At 29.6% G+C, this 17,047-nt stretch overlaps 1 protein-coding gene across 2 annotated transcripts in view; it reads right to left on the bottom strand.

Annotated features, from left to right (window-relative positions):
• The window catches only part of megf6b (multiple EGF-like-domains 6b), an 86,681-nt gene that overhangs the window by 6,936 nt on the left and 62,698 nt on the right, over nucleotides 1–17,047 (bottom strand). For both annotated transcript variants that reach the window (XM_051123159.1, XM_051123160.1), the window contains 20 exons: nucleotides 16,798–16,920; nucleotides 15,305–15,442; nucleotides 15,101–15,223; nucleotides 14,902–15,024; nucleotides 13,245–13,409; nucleotides 12,966–13,097; nucleotides 10,506–10,634; nucleotides 10,291–10,419; nucleotides 10,036–10,170; nucleotides 8,651–8,785; nucleotides 8,345–8,470; nucleotides 7,030–7,161; nucleotides 6,823–6,951; nucleotides 6,450–6,581; nucleotides 4,920–5,048; nucleotides 4,711–4,839; nucleotides 4,346–4,474; nucleotides 2,754–2,882; nucleotides 1,254–1,382; nucleotides 802–930 (listed from right to left, as the gene is read on the bottom strand). In XM_051123159.1, the coding sequence (XP_050979116.1) occupies nucleotides 802–930; nucleotides 1,254–1,382; nucleotides 2,754–2,882; nucleotides 4,346–4,474; nucleotides 4,711–4,839; nucleotides 4,920–5,048; nucleotides 6,450–6,581; nucleotides 6,823–6,951; nucleotides 7,030–7,161; nucleotides 8,345–8,470; nucleotides 8,651–8,785; nucleotides 10,036–10,170; nucleotides 10,291–10,419; nucleotides 10,506–10,634; nucleotides 12,966–13,097; nucleotides 13,245–13,409; nucleotides 14,902–15,024; nucleotides 15,101–15,223; nucleotides 15,305–15,442; nucleotides 16,798–16,920 (2,625 nt within the window). The remainder of the gene's footprint in view (nucleotides 1–801; nucleotides 931–1,253; nucleotides 1,383–2,753; nucleotides 2,883–4,345; nucleotides 4,475–4,710; nucleotides 4,840–4,919; nucleotides 5,049–6,449; nucleotides 6,582–6,822; nucleotides 6,952–7,029; nucleotides 7,162–8,344; nucleotides 8,471–8,650; nucleotides 8,786–10,035; nucleotides 10,171–10,290; nucleotides 10,420–10,505; nucleotides 10,635–12,965; nucleotides 13,098–13,244; nucleotides 13,410–14,901; nucleotides 15,025–15,100; nucleotides 15,224–15,304; nucleotides 15,443–16,797; nucleotides 16,921–17,047) is intronic.

Genomic DNA, 17,047 nt, shown 5'->3' with positions numbered 1-17,047 from the left:
TGTATAAATAATATATTAATTAGATATTACTTTAATAATTATTATTATGTGTTAATTATTTAATATTTAGTTGTTACTATTTAGCTATTATGGGTTATAACTAATGATTTATTATTTTTAATTATTAAATAAATAATAATATAATTTATTACAGGTAATAATTTTTTTAATTATTGCATTTAACACTTAATTATTTCATATTTAATAATTGTTATTAAACTATTTAACTGTTATAATATGCAATTAGCTATTATGGGTTATAACTAATATTTTAATATTTTTATTATTTTAGATTTTTTTAAATTATTGTATTTAATAATTGTAATAATTTCATGTAATTTATTACAGGTGATAATTATTTCATAATTATTTAATGTAATAATTATCTAATTATTGCGTTTAATAATATCAATAATTTACTTTTTAATTATAATTAATTGAATAATTAAAATTAAAGCAATCATTTAATATTTAAGTAAAGATATAATTAAATATTATGTGTTAGAACCGATGAATCTGAAATGTAATTATTTAATATTGATTAAATAATATATTAATAAGATATTTTTAATTTAATTATTATAATTATTACGTGTTAAAACTTTAATTCTTTAATATTTTTATTTATGTAATAATAAATAAGCGATAATAGACTATAATTATTTATTACAGGTAAAAACTTTATTATTTAATAATTATTTTGTAATTATTTAAATTAATATATTAAATGATAGTAATTTCACATATAAATAACAAATGAAAAGTAACATTTAGTGATGGTCACACAGGTGATGAACTGACCTTTTTCACAGCGTCTTCCTCTCCATCCTGCAGGACAGAAGCACTGTCCGCTCACATGATGACAGGGGGCGCCGTGATCACACTCACACCGGCCCTCACAGCCCACTCCAAACCGTCCCGAAACACACGCTGAAACACAAACACACACACACTGCTGATATTACGCTGACCTCATCATGATTTTTGAGTTTTACAATCATTTAGACCCCATATGCATAAACAAAACACACACGAGGACTGATTTCATAGGCATGTTCAGTCATTCTCTCAGTGTGTATATGACTGTAATCTCCTGAAAGACAGTCTTTACTAAAATCATTGTATTAATCATCAGAACACATTTATAACGGAGCACTAGGAGGAGACAAATACTCTGTATCGATATTGAAAAGCTCAGTTTATTTTCAATGTTGATGTATTTCCTTTCGGGACAGGAAGTTGGATGATCTTACCGTTCTCACAGCGCCGTCCCGTCCAGCCGGGCTGACAAACACACTGACCCGTCTGTCTGTCACAATGAGCGCCGTTCAGACACTCACATCTGTCCTGACAGTCCGACCCAAAGCGACCCGCTGCACATTCTGACAAATTAAACACATAAATACAAAACAGAGATGCAAACCATAATTAAATATGCAATAAATAAATATCTAAATTAAAAAAAAAAAATTACAAAACAGATGTAAATTAAATATTTATAAATAGTACCAATAAATACGCAATAAATAAATATCTAAATATAAAACATATTTACGAAACAGATATTTAACAAATGTATAAATATAAAAACATGCAATATATAATTATATTTAAATTGTATGCAATAAATTATGTTAACATAAAGATTTTAAATATAAATATTACATTAAATATTTATAAATAATATATTTCAAATATCTGTGATAATCTATAATTCTAATCTATATTGTATACTCTAGAATTTATGTAGTATAATGTAGTATAATTTATGCATAGTGTATACCTCAAATGTAAACCACCAATAAATATGCAATAAAATTCTAAATATATAAGATATTTTATGAAACAGATTTATGAAACAGATATAACTTATTTAAATATGTAATTAATGTATGAATATAAAAATATACAATATGTAATTACATTAAAATTATATGCAATCATTTATGTTAATATAAAGATTTTAAATATTTAGACTAATTACGTTATATATTTAGAAATAATACATTTTCAATATATATATATATATATATATATATATATAATTAAACATTGTTTTTTTTTATTATTATTATTATTATTATATTGCTCTCTGTGGTAAAACAGTTGTACCACACATGTTGTGATTTTTTTTACTTTATTTTTAAGTTTAGCATTGAGATTGAAATTAAATGAACCTGCATATAAACGTTCACCCTACAGCAGCGCTTATTACTATTATGAGGTGTGAGGAGAAGAAACCAAGATCTTGAAACGGAGGTTGCGGTTGCCAAAACCATCTGACACACCAGTCAACAAATACTGAAAAGTGAAACACCAGCTTGACACTATATATATATATATATGATGTAATGTCTGGAAATCAGCAGCTTCCCAATTGTTTTTTTTTTTCCCCTTCAAATTTTCCTTCCCAACTTACACTGACAGTCAACACATGGAGATCCATTGCTGGACATCCATTTCATTTATATATAACATATAATAACACATAAAAAATATACAAATTTGGTCACGCTTTAGTTTGGGGAATAATTCTCACTATTAACTAACTATCAGTTACAACTTCTGCCTAAATAAAGCCCTAATTTGCTGCTTATGAATAGTAAGTAAGGTAGTTGTTAAGTGATGAGGTATGACTAAGTGACCTAAAATATGACATTAGTCTAAGACATTATTATTTGCTGTATAAGTACTAATAAACAGCCAATGTGCTAGTAGTGTGCATGCTAATAAGCAAGGTGTTTTCCACTCACCCAGTTCACAGGCTGAACCCGTCCATCCGCTGGGACAGAAGCAGTGGCCGCTCTCAGGGTCACACGAGCCCCCGTTCTGACACAGACACCTCTGAGCACAGCCCGTCCCGAAGAAACCTGGAGAACAACCTGGAGAAACAGGAATACAAAACCTGAACTAGAACACCATCCAAAACTACACATACCATCAAAAACACTGCTCTTCTTCATAAGAGGCCTTCATATTCTACTCTTCATATTGCCTGTGACTTTTATGCAAATAAATATGCATAATTACATATCATAGGGGCCCATTTGTGTATGAAAGTGCATCAATCACTAAGAAGGATTGTGTCAAAACAACAGAATTACTGTAGCAAATCTCAATATTCACTCGCTTATAACTCAACAAAAAATGGAAACGTTTTTATGTGCTTTTCTCATTCATTTGAAATGTTTTTAAAGTTTTATGCTCATCAAGGCTGCATTTATTTAATTAAAAATACAGAAAAAAACAATAATACTGCATAATGTTTTTACAATATAAAACAATGGTTTCTAGTTTAATATACTTGAAAATTTAATTTATTCCTGTGATCAAAGCTGAATTTTCATCAGCTGTTACTCCAGTCTTAAGTGTCACATGATCCTTCAGAAATCATTCTAATATGCGGATTTATTATTAGAATTATCTGTAACACTTTAGTATAGGGACCAATTCTCACTATTACTACACTGTAAAAAACAATTTGTTGAGTCAACTTAAAATAATTCGTAACCTGGCTGCCTTAAAATTTTAAGTTCAGTCAACTCAAAAAAAAGTTTATTTAACTTGAAGTGTTAAATTATACTAAGTGACAACTTAGATATTTGAGTTGAATCAACTTTAAATTTTAAGGCGGCTGGGTTATTTACCCATCTGTTAAGTTTAGCAAACACAAATATCTAAGTTGTCACTTAGTAAAATTTAACATTTCAAGTTGACTAAACTTATTTTAGTTGACTGAACTTAAAATTTTAAGGCAGCAGGGTAACAAATCATTTTAAGCTTTTTTATTTTTTACAATGTAGTTACTTATTAGCATGCATATTGCAGGCTGTTTATTACTAAACTACCTTACTAACTATGAAGTTTATTAAGGCAAAAGTCATAGTGCGAGAACTGGACGGTAAAATAGGGTGTGACCGAATTATCAATGTTGGAAACAGTTGTGCTGCCAAATATTTTTTGGAATCTGTGATACTTTTTTCAGGATTTTTTTAAGAATAAAAAAATACAAAAAAAAAAGAGCATTTATTCAAAATATAGATCTTTTCTTTGCTATCACTTTTTTATCAATTTAACATCTCTGCTGAAAAAAAGTATTAATTTCTTTTTTTAAAACCAAAAAAAACCATATGTTATCAAACAGCGTTTCATTGCTGCAGGCGCCCCCTTCTGGATTGAGGGCGAATTGCCTGTATTCGTTGTGACGCCTCATGCACCGAACCGAGATGCCCGTACCATGACGGTTCGGTACAAATACATGTATCATTACACCCCTAATATTTATGTTTGTACTGTATTTGAGATCAAATAAACGCAACATTTTAATGAAGCATCAGTATCTTACGTTGTGAGCAGGTGTTTCCCGTCCACCCTGCGCTGCACTCACACTGACCGCTTACGGCGTCACAGCTGCTGTTATTGTGACAAACACAGGTCTGAGAACAGCTCGCTCCGTACAATCCAGCGGGACACGCTACAGACGAGACAAGCGGCACAAACATTACTCACTGGAAAATGACTCAGTGTGCACGAGACACAAAGACAGATGTGCTCGTAAAAGAAATTACAATCATAACATGTGCACAGACCAGCAAGATGAAAATCATTCTTTTTAGAGGCTTTTTGGTTTGAACAACTTTAGCGATTTCCTAGGTTAAAAGGTCTATTAAAGGTACGGTAAAGATGAAAAGCTACAAAAGTTAAGCTCACTTTGGGTACAGTGCGGGCCGATCCAGCCAGGCCGACAGGCACATTCACCATTGACGTGATCACAGAGACCTCCGTTCATACACACACACTTCTGCTGACAGTCCAAGCCATAAAAACCCTGTGGACAGGCTGGACACACATAAACTGTCAAAAATCAAGCATCCCATAATATGGCTGATGTTATTATAAATTAAGTGGAAGAATCATACGTTTTTCACAGAAGGTTCCAGTCCAGCCGATCTTACAGGTACAAGCTCCGCTCACATGGTCACATGATGCCTGGTTTTCACACTGGCAGCGATGCTTACAGCCCGGGCCGAAAGAACCAGCAGGGCATTCTGGGACAGACGTATGACACAGATCACATTAAATACATGATAAATACTGTAACATTTATAACAGACATAAAATCACATTTACATTTAGTCATTTAGCAGACCCTTTTACCTAAAGCGATTTATAAATCCTTTTTTTTTTTAAACATGAAATATAAAATGACTATCAAATCTAAAATGAGAAAATATATGCAATATTTGTACATCTGTCAACTTGCGAGACCATTTAAAATAAATAAGTGAAAGGGTTTCAATAAATAAACAAATAAATAAATAAAAACATATATAAATTTATTGTAATATACACTTATAAAATGTAATGTATCAACTATCTGTTATTGTATTTTATTATTTTATTTCCTCATATTTATAACATTTCCATTTTTTAAGAACTATAATATAATAATATATTTTTTTAAATTGTCATTTATTTATTATTAATTTTATTTAATACTTAAATTTATTTATTATTCATAACTATTAATTAATATTTAATTTTTTTGCATGTTTTCAGTCTTTTCCTCATATCTACATTTTTAATAATTATTATAAATGCTAACTTTTTAAATTACATTTATTAATTTATTTAATAGACATTTAAATTATTTTAGTATTAATTTAATTATTAATTAATATTTCACTTTATTTTGTATGTTTTCAGATTATTTCCCTCATATTTATAACATTTCAATTTTTTAATAACAATTATTATAAATGACGTTTTTTAAATGACATTTATTAATTTAATTTAATATTTAAATTATATTTAAATTATAATCAACATTTTATCTCTGTTTTGTAGTAATAATAATTCTGAATGAGAATTTTCTGAGCACATATGAATTAAGAGACTACGTAAAATATTCGTATATTTATAAATTCATCTGTCAACCTGCAAAACCATTTAATATCAAGAAGTAAAAGGCAAAATGCAAATAAATAAATAAATAAATAAATAAATAAGAGTAAAAATCTAAAAGAAATGTTTATAGTATCCAGATCATAGATATTTATCATATCAATTTTACAATTAAATTTGAAAAAAAGTTTTATTTTATTTTTTTTTCCATGTTTTATTTATTTATTTACTTACTTTTACTGTATTTTTTATTTTATATTCCACATTTTCCTCTTTTTTTCATTCCATTATAATTTTTTTTCCCATTAGCATCATAAATGCTGTAACATTTATATAAGATATTAGATATAAGATAATAAATGCAGAGATGTCATTGCATTTTAACACATTTTATCCAAAGCAACTTAGATTCCAATTAGGTTACAGTTTATCATTTTTTTTGCATTCTTGCAAACCCATGAGCTTGGCGTTGCTAGTGCTTTCTCTGCTGTTTGATGTACATAAATGCTGTGTGAGTGTTGTTGTTGTGCAGGTGTTTGACTCACTGTGGTCACATCGTGGTCCAGTGAAACCTGCTTCACACTGACAGCGTCCCGTCTGAGCGTCACACCCTCCGTCACCGTTTCGACAGTCACACACATTCACACAGTCCAGACCCCAGCGGCCAGCGTCACAAGCTACAACACACACATTTTTTAATGCTTGAAAAGCACTTTTCATCTTTGACCTGCTGATCAATGAACCATATTAGTCAATAAAAAAAGATTAGTGCAAAGAAAGTTTTATTTTACACTTTACCCAAACGTATTATACACTATCAAACAAGTGAACAAATATCCACCACTGTTCAAACTCATGACAAAAAAAAACTAAATTGTATTTATTTTTTTATAATTGCAAAAAAATAACAAAACATACCTTTCCTGCAGTTGTGCCCCGTCCAGCCAGGAGGACACGAGCAGCGTCCGGTTCCAGGATGACAGCGAGCTCCATTATCACAGGCACATCTGAGCTGACAGCCCGCACCAAAACGTCCCGTGGGACACACTGAACACAGAGACATTCACGAAACACCACGTACAAAGGAAACGTGTCTGCATTTGAGAGTGACAGAGATTTACTCACTGTTCTGACACAATCTGCCGATGAATCCCGGAGCGCAGACACACGCCCCGTTAACCCGGTCACAGCGGCCTCCGTTCTCACACGCCGGACACGATTCCCGACATTCAACACCCCAGCGACCTTCCGCACACTCTGATGCAGAAATATTGTGTGTGTTTGAATTATACATCTAGACGGCATCATTAATGTGACTCTTTATATTATGCAACACATTTCTAACTCTTATTTGTTAACCTAGGTTGTTGTTCTTGACACTGAGTGATTATTTCTCGTATCAGGTCATGAACATGCCTGCAAATTGTCAACACTGAGGTGTTGGGGAATGTGCATACTAAATTTGTATTATTAATATAATATATTAATTAATGTAATATAACTACCCTTTGAGGATATTTACATTTATCCATTTTGCAGGCACTTATTTTCGAAAAAATGTATGAAAGGTATGTATGAAGAAATGAAAACGCAAAAAAAAAAAAAGGAATTGATTAATTACTTAATTAACAAAAAAAATGTAAAATAAAAATAACCTAAATTTGAAATTGTAAAATGAAAATGCAAAAAATAAAATAAATAAACAAACACAAAACACAACAATAACCATATTTTTAATTGTAAAAAAATAAAATGAGTAAAACTGTTTATAGAATTAATATTCTGTGAAAAACAAATGTTTAAAAATAGTTAAATATTTTACAGTTAAAAGTTAAATACAGTTTTATATCTGAAGAAATGTATGTAAATGAAAATGCGAAAAATAAAATACATAAATAAACAAACAAAAAAATATAAAAATATACAAAAATAAATATAAAAAATATTTTAAAATACATACATGTTAAATTGTTTAAATGTAAAAAAATGCCATTTATAGAATTAATATTTTCTGAAAACCAAATGTTTAAAAATAGTTACAAATTTTATAGTTAACAGTTAAACACAGTTTTATATCTGAAGAAAAGTATGTAAATTAAAAAGCAAAAAAATAACCCTAATTTTTTCATTTAAAAATAAAAAATAATAATTTTTCAGGATGCTAAAATGCTTTATAACATTCACATTCTATTAAAAAACAAATGTTTAAAAATAGCTAAATATTTTATACTTAGTTAAATGCAGTTTTAAAAATCATGGGATTTATTCAATTCTTGGAAATGGGTTTTTCCTGATTTATTTGTTGTTGTTTGTTTGTTTGTTTGTATTAGCAATATTAAATTTTATTTCAAGCTAAGGGTCTTTTTAATAGATGTGAAAACAATATAAAAATATACAACAATGTAACTATGACATGTTGACGCCAGTATGACAGTATCACCTTTTTCACAACGTTTTCCAAAAGTTCCAGCAGGACACAAGCACTGGCCAGTGATCTTGTCACATGGTGCCCCTGAGCAGTCACATGACTGAGAGCAGCCGATCCCAAATCTTCCATCAACACAATCTATTACAGTAACAGCAAAAACATTTATCATGCTGAACATTTGGAGCACAATTCAAACATTCCATTTCCACCTACAGCTCTGTTGATCCAAACAGTGACTGATGCATGTCTAAGATTTCAGCTCTAATGACCTTAATGGCATGTAGACACTTCATATATATTTAATGTTACTTGACATACCTTGGTCACACTTGTCTCCTCTCTTTCCAGCTGGACACTGTGGTTGACACGCTCCGGTCACATGATCACAGGTTACTCCAGCCGGACAGGAGCATTTATTAGCACAGCCAGAGCCAAAGAAGCCTGATTCACACTCTGCAAAGAAAAATTAATACTGATCATATCATATATACTGTATCTCTTATCTAAAACTTTTTTTTTTAAACTGTACATTTTATTTTAATTAATTATTAATTTACTTTAATGTTTAAAAAAGTGATTTTATTATTATATTTGATGTTTTCCAATTCTTTTCCCTGTATTTCATTTAAAAAAAAAAAAAAAAAAAAAAAATTAAACACTATTTATAAATAATACCCATTTTATTTTTTTTTATTTTACTTTATATTTTCATTTTTAGATTGCATGCTTTCCAATTATTTTCATTGTACTGTATTTCATTAAAATTATTTTAAAGGCAATTTAAAATAAAAAAGGTTAAAGGCTATGTATCAACTATACTTTTACTTGAACTGTATTGAATTTTTGATTGCATGTTTATCCATTTTTGTCTTCAGTATATATATATATATATATATAGATCTATATTAGATTTGCTTTGAAATGCTTTAGCATCTCTCTCTCTCTCTCTCTCTATAAATGCTATCTATCAACTATACATTTTATTGCATTTTTAAGATTGCAGAGAATTTTTAAAAATGGTATTTTAATTTAATTTTTTTATTACATTTTCCTTTCCTTGTTTTTTATTAAAGCATTTCAATGCAAATTTAAAAAAAAAAATAAAATGCTATTTGTCAACTAAACATTTTATTTTATTTTTAGACTGCAATTTTAAAATGTTACTTTAATTACATTTTTTAGATTACATTTTCCAATTCTTTTTCTTGTTTTTTATTAAAGCATTTCAATGCAATTTTAAAATAAAAAATTTAATTTAATTTTAGATTGCATGTTTTTCCTTTTTAGTGTTTCATTAGAGATTAATTAGACAAATTAAAATTCTATACATCAACTTTCCATTAAAATTTATTTGTATTATTTTATTTTTATTTTATAAAATTTTTAGATTGTTTTCCCATTCTTTTCATTAAAGCATTTCAAATGCAAATAAAAAATAAAAAATAATTATTTAATTTAATTTTAGATTGCATGATTTTCGATTTTTGTATTTCATGAAAGCATTTTCAAGCAAATTTAAAATAAAAAAAGATAAAACTACTATGTATCAACTATCTATTTTTTATTTTATTTGTATTATTTTATTTTACTTATTACGTTCCTATTCTTTTCAACGTATATCATTAAAGCATTTCAAAGCAAATTTTTCAGTGCAATGCAACCTTGCATCAAAGACACTTCAGTTGTTCATCATGCAAACTGACCGTCTTTGCAGGCGTCGCCCCGATAACCCGGCTTGCAGATACAGGCGCCGTGATGACGGTGACACTCAACGGTGTTCTGCTGAACACACCGACATTCTTCAGAACAACCCGGGCCAAACGTCCACTTAGGACACGCTGCATGAACACAGAGGACAGGAAGTCATAATAGATTACAAATTTCTAATGCACCATTGCAACGAGACCGTTTTAATTACTCCACAAAGTGTAGTTAAAATGTAACATTACAGTACTCACGTAGGTGGCAGAACCTTCCATACAGTCCCGGGTCACACAGACACGCCCCGTACGTGCGATGACAGCGTCCGTTATTAGCACAATTACACTTCTTATTACAGAACTTCCCATAGAGACCCTTAGGGCAACCTAAAGTGATTGCATTAATATTAATATTACAAATGATTTGCATTATATCTATTAAATCTGTCCATACAGTAAAGACGTAAACGGACCGTCCTGACACAGTTCTCCGCTGACCCCCGGTGGACATCGGCAGCTCCCGGTGACCGGATCACACACGCCGCCGTTCTTACATTTACAGATCATCGAGCAATTCCTGCCGAACCAGCCCTCCGGACATGCTGGACAACACAGAAAGACAGAAAGACAGAGGTCAGGAGCTTTTAAAGACACGCAGCACAATCAAAATACATTAAAATGAAAATTAACTCTACAAAGCTTATGGTGTCAAATTTGATATACAAATTTCTAAGCCTCTAAATGATCAACATGATCAAAACTTCGCTGATAAACCTGTTGCACACAATCTAAACTACCAGACAAAAGTTTCTGGACAGTAAGATTTTTAATGTTTTTTCTGAAGTCTCTTCTGCTCACCAAGCCTGCATTTATTTGATTCAAAGTACAACAAAAAATAAATATATATTATAAAATATAATTTATTTCTGTGATTTCAAAGCTGAATTTTTAGCATCTTTCCTCCAGTCACATGATTCTTTAGAAATCATTCTAATATTCTGATTTGCTGCTCAAAAAAACATTTATTATTATTATTATTTTGAAAACAGCTGAGAAGAATTTTTTCAGGTTTCTTTGATGAATAGAAAGTTCATAAGAACTGCTTTTTTATGAAACAGAAATCTTTTGTAACATTAAAATGTCTTTAAAGCTTTAAAGCATCCTTGGTAAATAAAAGTATTAATTTCAATAATTTAATAAAAAAAAAACTAATTAAACTAATTAAACTAATTAAATATTGATAAACACATTAGAATAATTTCTGAAGGATCATGTCACAAAGAAAACTGGAGTAATTCAGCTTTGATCAAAGGTATAAATTACATTTTAAAATATATTCAAATAGAAAACTTTAGATTTGGCTATTCTGACATTATTTCTCTCACTATTTCTCGAAATTGCAAGTTTATGTCTTGCGATTCTGAATTTATGACTAATAATTGTGAGAAAAAAATGTCAAAATTGTGAGTTTATATCTCAATTCTGATTAAACTCGCAATTCTGTGTTCTGAAGTCAGAATTGTGATATAAACATGCAATTTTGAGAAAAAAAATGTCAGAATTGTGACTTTATATCTTGCAGTTCTGACTTTATTTCTCTATTTTTTAGAATTGCAACTTTATTTCTTTATTATATTATATTACTGTTGATTATAACTAATAATTCTGAGACAAAAATCTCAGAATTGTGAGTTTATGTCTTGCAATTCTGACTTTATAACTAATAATCTTGAGGAAAAAAAAGTCAGAATTGCGAGATGTAAACTTGCAATTGTGAGGTAAAAAAAAAGTAGCAATTACTTTTTTTTTTTTGGTTTATTTAGTGACTTCACTTCTCAGAATTGTAAGATATGAACTCACAATTGCAACTAAAGTCCAATGCTGAGGAATAAAAGACTAACTTATCACGTTTGTCTCAAAATTGTAAGTTTATATCTCACGATTTTGACTTCATAACTTGAAACTGTTTATTATTAAGTCAGAAATGCAAGATATAAACCTGCAATTGGGAAAGAAAAGCATGCAATTGTGACTTTGCATTATGCAATTCTGAAAAAAAAGTGAATTGTAAGATAGAAAGTCACAAACATTATATGTTTAAAACTATATATCATTTAAAAAACATCTTACTAAAATTAAGACTCATTAAGTTATCTTATTAAATAGTATTGGGAAACAGTGACAACTGATATTTATTGTATAGTATCATTTTATGTAATTAGTCTGTTATAATGTTATACAGATCATTAATTTATATTAAAATCAGAATTTCATCTTTCTTTTTGACCATATAAAATACCAACAACTGCACCAAATTGCATATTTTTTTGTTCAGTTTGGGCCTTATAATAGAATGAGATCCATCTCACTACATGTATATCATACTATATACGCCATAAAAGCCTGATATATAAAATATGATACTCCACAAAACACATGAGAAAAGATCAGATTTGTTTAAAGGTTCACTAAATTGTTCCATTTCAAAAACTAGTATTTCATTTGTCAGGCTTTACAGGGTTATAATGAGGTCTATGTTATTAAATGTCTCTGGTTGTATTGTGCACAATCTACCAGTGTGTTTTTAATCATCTTTCATCATAATTCACTAAGTATAAGTAAGTATAATTCACTGAGGAAGGCCTAGTGCTGAAACGTTTGATGATCCATTTGTGTTTATAATAAAAAATTCAAAAAATCATTAAGAATAATACAAGCAAGTATGGATCCAGCTTTTTTAATTTGAAATCATCTTTCATCAAACAAATGGAACGTTTCTCCAACTGTGAAATTACTTTTCTGTTGACGTTTTCCAGTTTAGAATGTATTGTAATTGCTTCTGTCTTGATGATACATTTATGATCAGCCTGAGTGTTCAGAAATACACATTTTTAAATAATAATTATTATTGCGGCTCTTTCAGAGAAACTCACTCTCGTTACACACGATCCCCGTCCACCCGTCAGGACAGTCGCAGCCGTTTCTGTGCTTGTTACACACTCCTCCGTTAGCACAGTCCTCACACGACAGACTGCAGTCGAAGCCGAACGATTCATTCAAACATACTGCACGCACAACATGAGATTGCATCAGGGTTATAACAGTCAACTTAAACCAAAATACAACTGCCTTGCATCAGGCTTTATGCATTATGATACATATACTGTAATAGCCTCCAATATATAAAATCACAGTTTTGACATGTTTCTTACTGAATTTCTCCATTAGGGTGCTCTCAGCACGCAGTTCTCCTGTGTCGTCCTCAAAGTCGTCGTATCGCTCCAGGATCTGCTCATAGTCCTGCAGGATGGTGAGCTGAGGTTGAGGTCTGTCCATCGTCTGACCGCTGCTCAACGCCTCCACCGACTCCTCCAGCACTGACGCACACACATTTACTTTAATTAAGCACTATATGGACCTAAACTACATTACAGAAAATATACTTATACTGTATTTTGGGAGAAAAATCCTCAATTTTTGAAGTTTGACTACTTAATCTTGTTTACAGTTGCCAAGACCTTGATTCAACTAAAATAGGTTTTTACATTAAATCACTTCACCGCAGTGAGTCAGTTAACACCCATGCTACCAAAACAAACCTTTTCATCGAAAACATACTATACAGGAGAAGTTAGGAAGTCTTTTTTAGAAGTCTAATTTGTAATAAATCATTACTTAAAATATATCTTTTAAAACTAGAATGACTGTTTTTAAAGCATTTTACATCATTCTAGCAGGCAGAATATTTGCCATATTTGATCTGTTGATTTATACAATTTAATATAAATATAAAATAATTAAGCTGAAGTACTAAAATTAGTACAAATAAAACTGAATTAATTTTCTATACTGCCTTTAATTTATTTTGGTTTAAATAAACAAATGAAAAGACAATAATAAAACTAATTTAATGAGAGAATAAGTCATTGCTATCACTTTTTTAAATCAATTTAACATCCTTGCTGAATAAAAGTTTTTTTTTGTGTGTGTGTGTGTATACGGTTACAAAGTTTTCTATTTTAAATAAATGCTGTTCTTTTTAACCTTTTATTAATATAATATAATATAATATAATATAATATAATATAATATAATATAATATAATAAAACTTAGAAATTAGAAATGTTGCCCCTTGGCAACTAACCAAAATAAAAGAAGTTTAAGCTGAAGCATTAAAATTATTACAAATAAAACTGAAATAATTTGTTATATTCTCTTTAATTTATTCAGATTTAAATAAACAAAATGAAAAAGAAAAGGATAAATTTTAATGAGAATTTGAGATTAAATTGGAGAACATTAACATATAACATCCTTGCTGAATAAAAAAAATATATATTTTTAAATGGTAGTGTATATTCCTATTTGTAATAAATGCTGTTTTTTTTTTTTTTTACTTTTTTTAATTTATAATATAATATAATATAAACATAACATCCTTGCTGAATAAAAAAATACATATTTTTTACAAATGATATTCTATATTTCTATTCTATTTTTAATAAACACTGTTTTTAACCTTTTTTTATTTATAATAATATAATGTAATATAATATAATATAATAAAAATATATCTTTTAAAACTAGAATAATTTTTTGAAGCATTTATTCTTCAAAGTCACTATAGTAAGTAGAATACTTCCTCAATTTGATCTATTAATATAATATGACATAATATAATATAATATAATGCATCTAAAGCACCTCATTAAAATGATTCTAGCAAACAGGATATTTCCCTTATTTGATGAGAATCTCTCATACACAGTTTGGTTTTCTCTGCAGTGCGTAACTTAAAAGAGCTCATAATTCATTTATGGTTCTGTACTGGAAATAAAAAACAGGTTCATGACAGGCTGTAATCTCACATATGCATGAGCGCCTGTCTTCATCGAGACGATATCCGCGTCTACAGGAGCACTGGAAGGATCCAGCGCTGTTCTGACACGTGTGATCACATCCTCCATTTGCAGCCAAACACTCGTCTGTATCTGTAATAACAAACGTTTATGAATCTAGATTCCTACATCACTGGAAATATTTGTTTTTTCTCTGTGAATGTCGTACCGTCACAACTGCATCCATCTGCGTTCAGTCGATATCCAGCTGTACAATAACACTCGTAACCTCCAGGATAGTTTGTGCAGTCGTGCTCACAACACGAGCTGCCGTCTTCACACTCGTTTATATCTGACAGACAAGAACACACACCTTGACTTCACATGCTTACTGTGACTAAAACAGGAAATTGTCATATTTAGTTTCCTTTACCGATGCAGGTCTTGTGGTCGTCGTCCAGCTGGTACCCTTGATTACAGCTGCACACGGGTCCATTGGTTGAATGTTCGCAGTGATGAGAACAACCACCGTTATTATGATCACAGCTGTTTACAATCTCCATCTCGATACCTGAGAGTGAAAAACACACCCGCACAATACATTGGAAATGAACGGGAAACAACGGGGAAATGTTTGGTACTGCACCCAAACAAAATCATTTTTTGTGATATCAACCTCAAATTTGGAACACAACTTGTTTAGATTTATGCCTTTGATTTTCTCGCAGTTAATAGAATATCTATATTTTAATATAGATAGATATTTTTAAAACATATATTTCATATAAAATTTTAAATACTGTTTTTGTGCATTTTTCATAATAATAAATGTATTTAAATTTCACTTTGTTACTTTTTTCTCTTTAGCAATAATCTGTCATGTGCTCTTTAAACTAGTGACCAATTATTTTTCATCTGTGCTCCAAAGCATTTAATACTTAATTTTTCAGGTCTATACTCAAAAAGCTGATAACAGTTAATACATGGATCATAACTAATGCATAAATATAATTTATTACCATGAAAAAAACCCTAAAAATACTAAATGTTAAATAAAACACATTATTAAATATGCAAGTATTTTACATATATTTCACACAGATCTATTTTATTGCATTTTATTCTATTTTATGTGCAATTTATGGATCATAACTATTGCATAAATACAGTGCAGTACCATAAAAACACCTGAAAATACAAAATATTACATTAAAAAAAATGAAACATTATCAAATGTGCATATATTTCACACTGATTCTATCTATTGTATTGCATTTTAATCTATTTTATGTGTAATATATGGATCATAACTATTGCATAAATATAATTTTGTACGATAAAAACACCTGAAAATACAAAATGTTAAATAAAACACATTATCAGATGTGCATGTATTTTACATATACATATATTTCACACTGATTCTATCTATTTTATTGCATTTTATTCTATTTTTTGTGTAATATATGGATCATAACTATTGCATAAATACAATTTAGCAATTAAAAATACTAAATGTTAAATAAAACACATTCTCAAACATTATCAAATGTGCATGTATTTTACATATACGTATATTTCACACAGATTATCTATTTTATTGCATTTGATTCTACTTTATGTGTAACATATGGATCATAAATATTACATAAATACAATTTAGTACCATAAAAACACCTTAAAATACTAAATATAAAAAAACATTTTGAAACATTATCAAATGTGCATGTATTTTACACACATACACACACGTGCATATATTGTTGCATATATATTTATTATATTTATTTGTTTATATTCTATTCTATAATGTACACTCTGAAACAGGCTATAGAGAGAAACATATATGATTTAATGTATTTTTTCTTGTGTGAGACATGTTGCATGTGATTTGACAGGGTCCAGACTCAAATCATTTATACTCACGATAGCACTGCTTTCCGTCAACACCCAGTTCATAAGCGGTGGGACACAAACACATGAAAGATCCCATAGTGTTATGACAACCATGAGCGCAGTCCGCATGGCCCTCCTGACATTCGTCAATGTCTGATGCAAAGAAAACACACACATGTACACTACACATCAAAGAACACAAGACATGAATGAGCAATGCAACAGTAATGACATATCAGATTTCTATTCTATAAGCACCTGACACTAACTCTACAAACCA

Source organism: Labeo rohita, chromosome 11 (genome assembly GCF_022985175.1).
Source record: "Labeo rohita strain BAU-BD-2019 chromosome 11, IGBB_LRoh.1.0, whole genome shotgun sequence".
In the NCBI taxonomy this organism is placed as follows: domain Eukaryota; kingdom Metazoa; phylum Chordata; class Actinopteri; order Cypriniformes; family Cyprinidae; genus Labeo; species Labeo rohita.
This window is presented reverse-complemented; position numbering and strand designations above follow the sequence as displayed.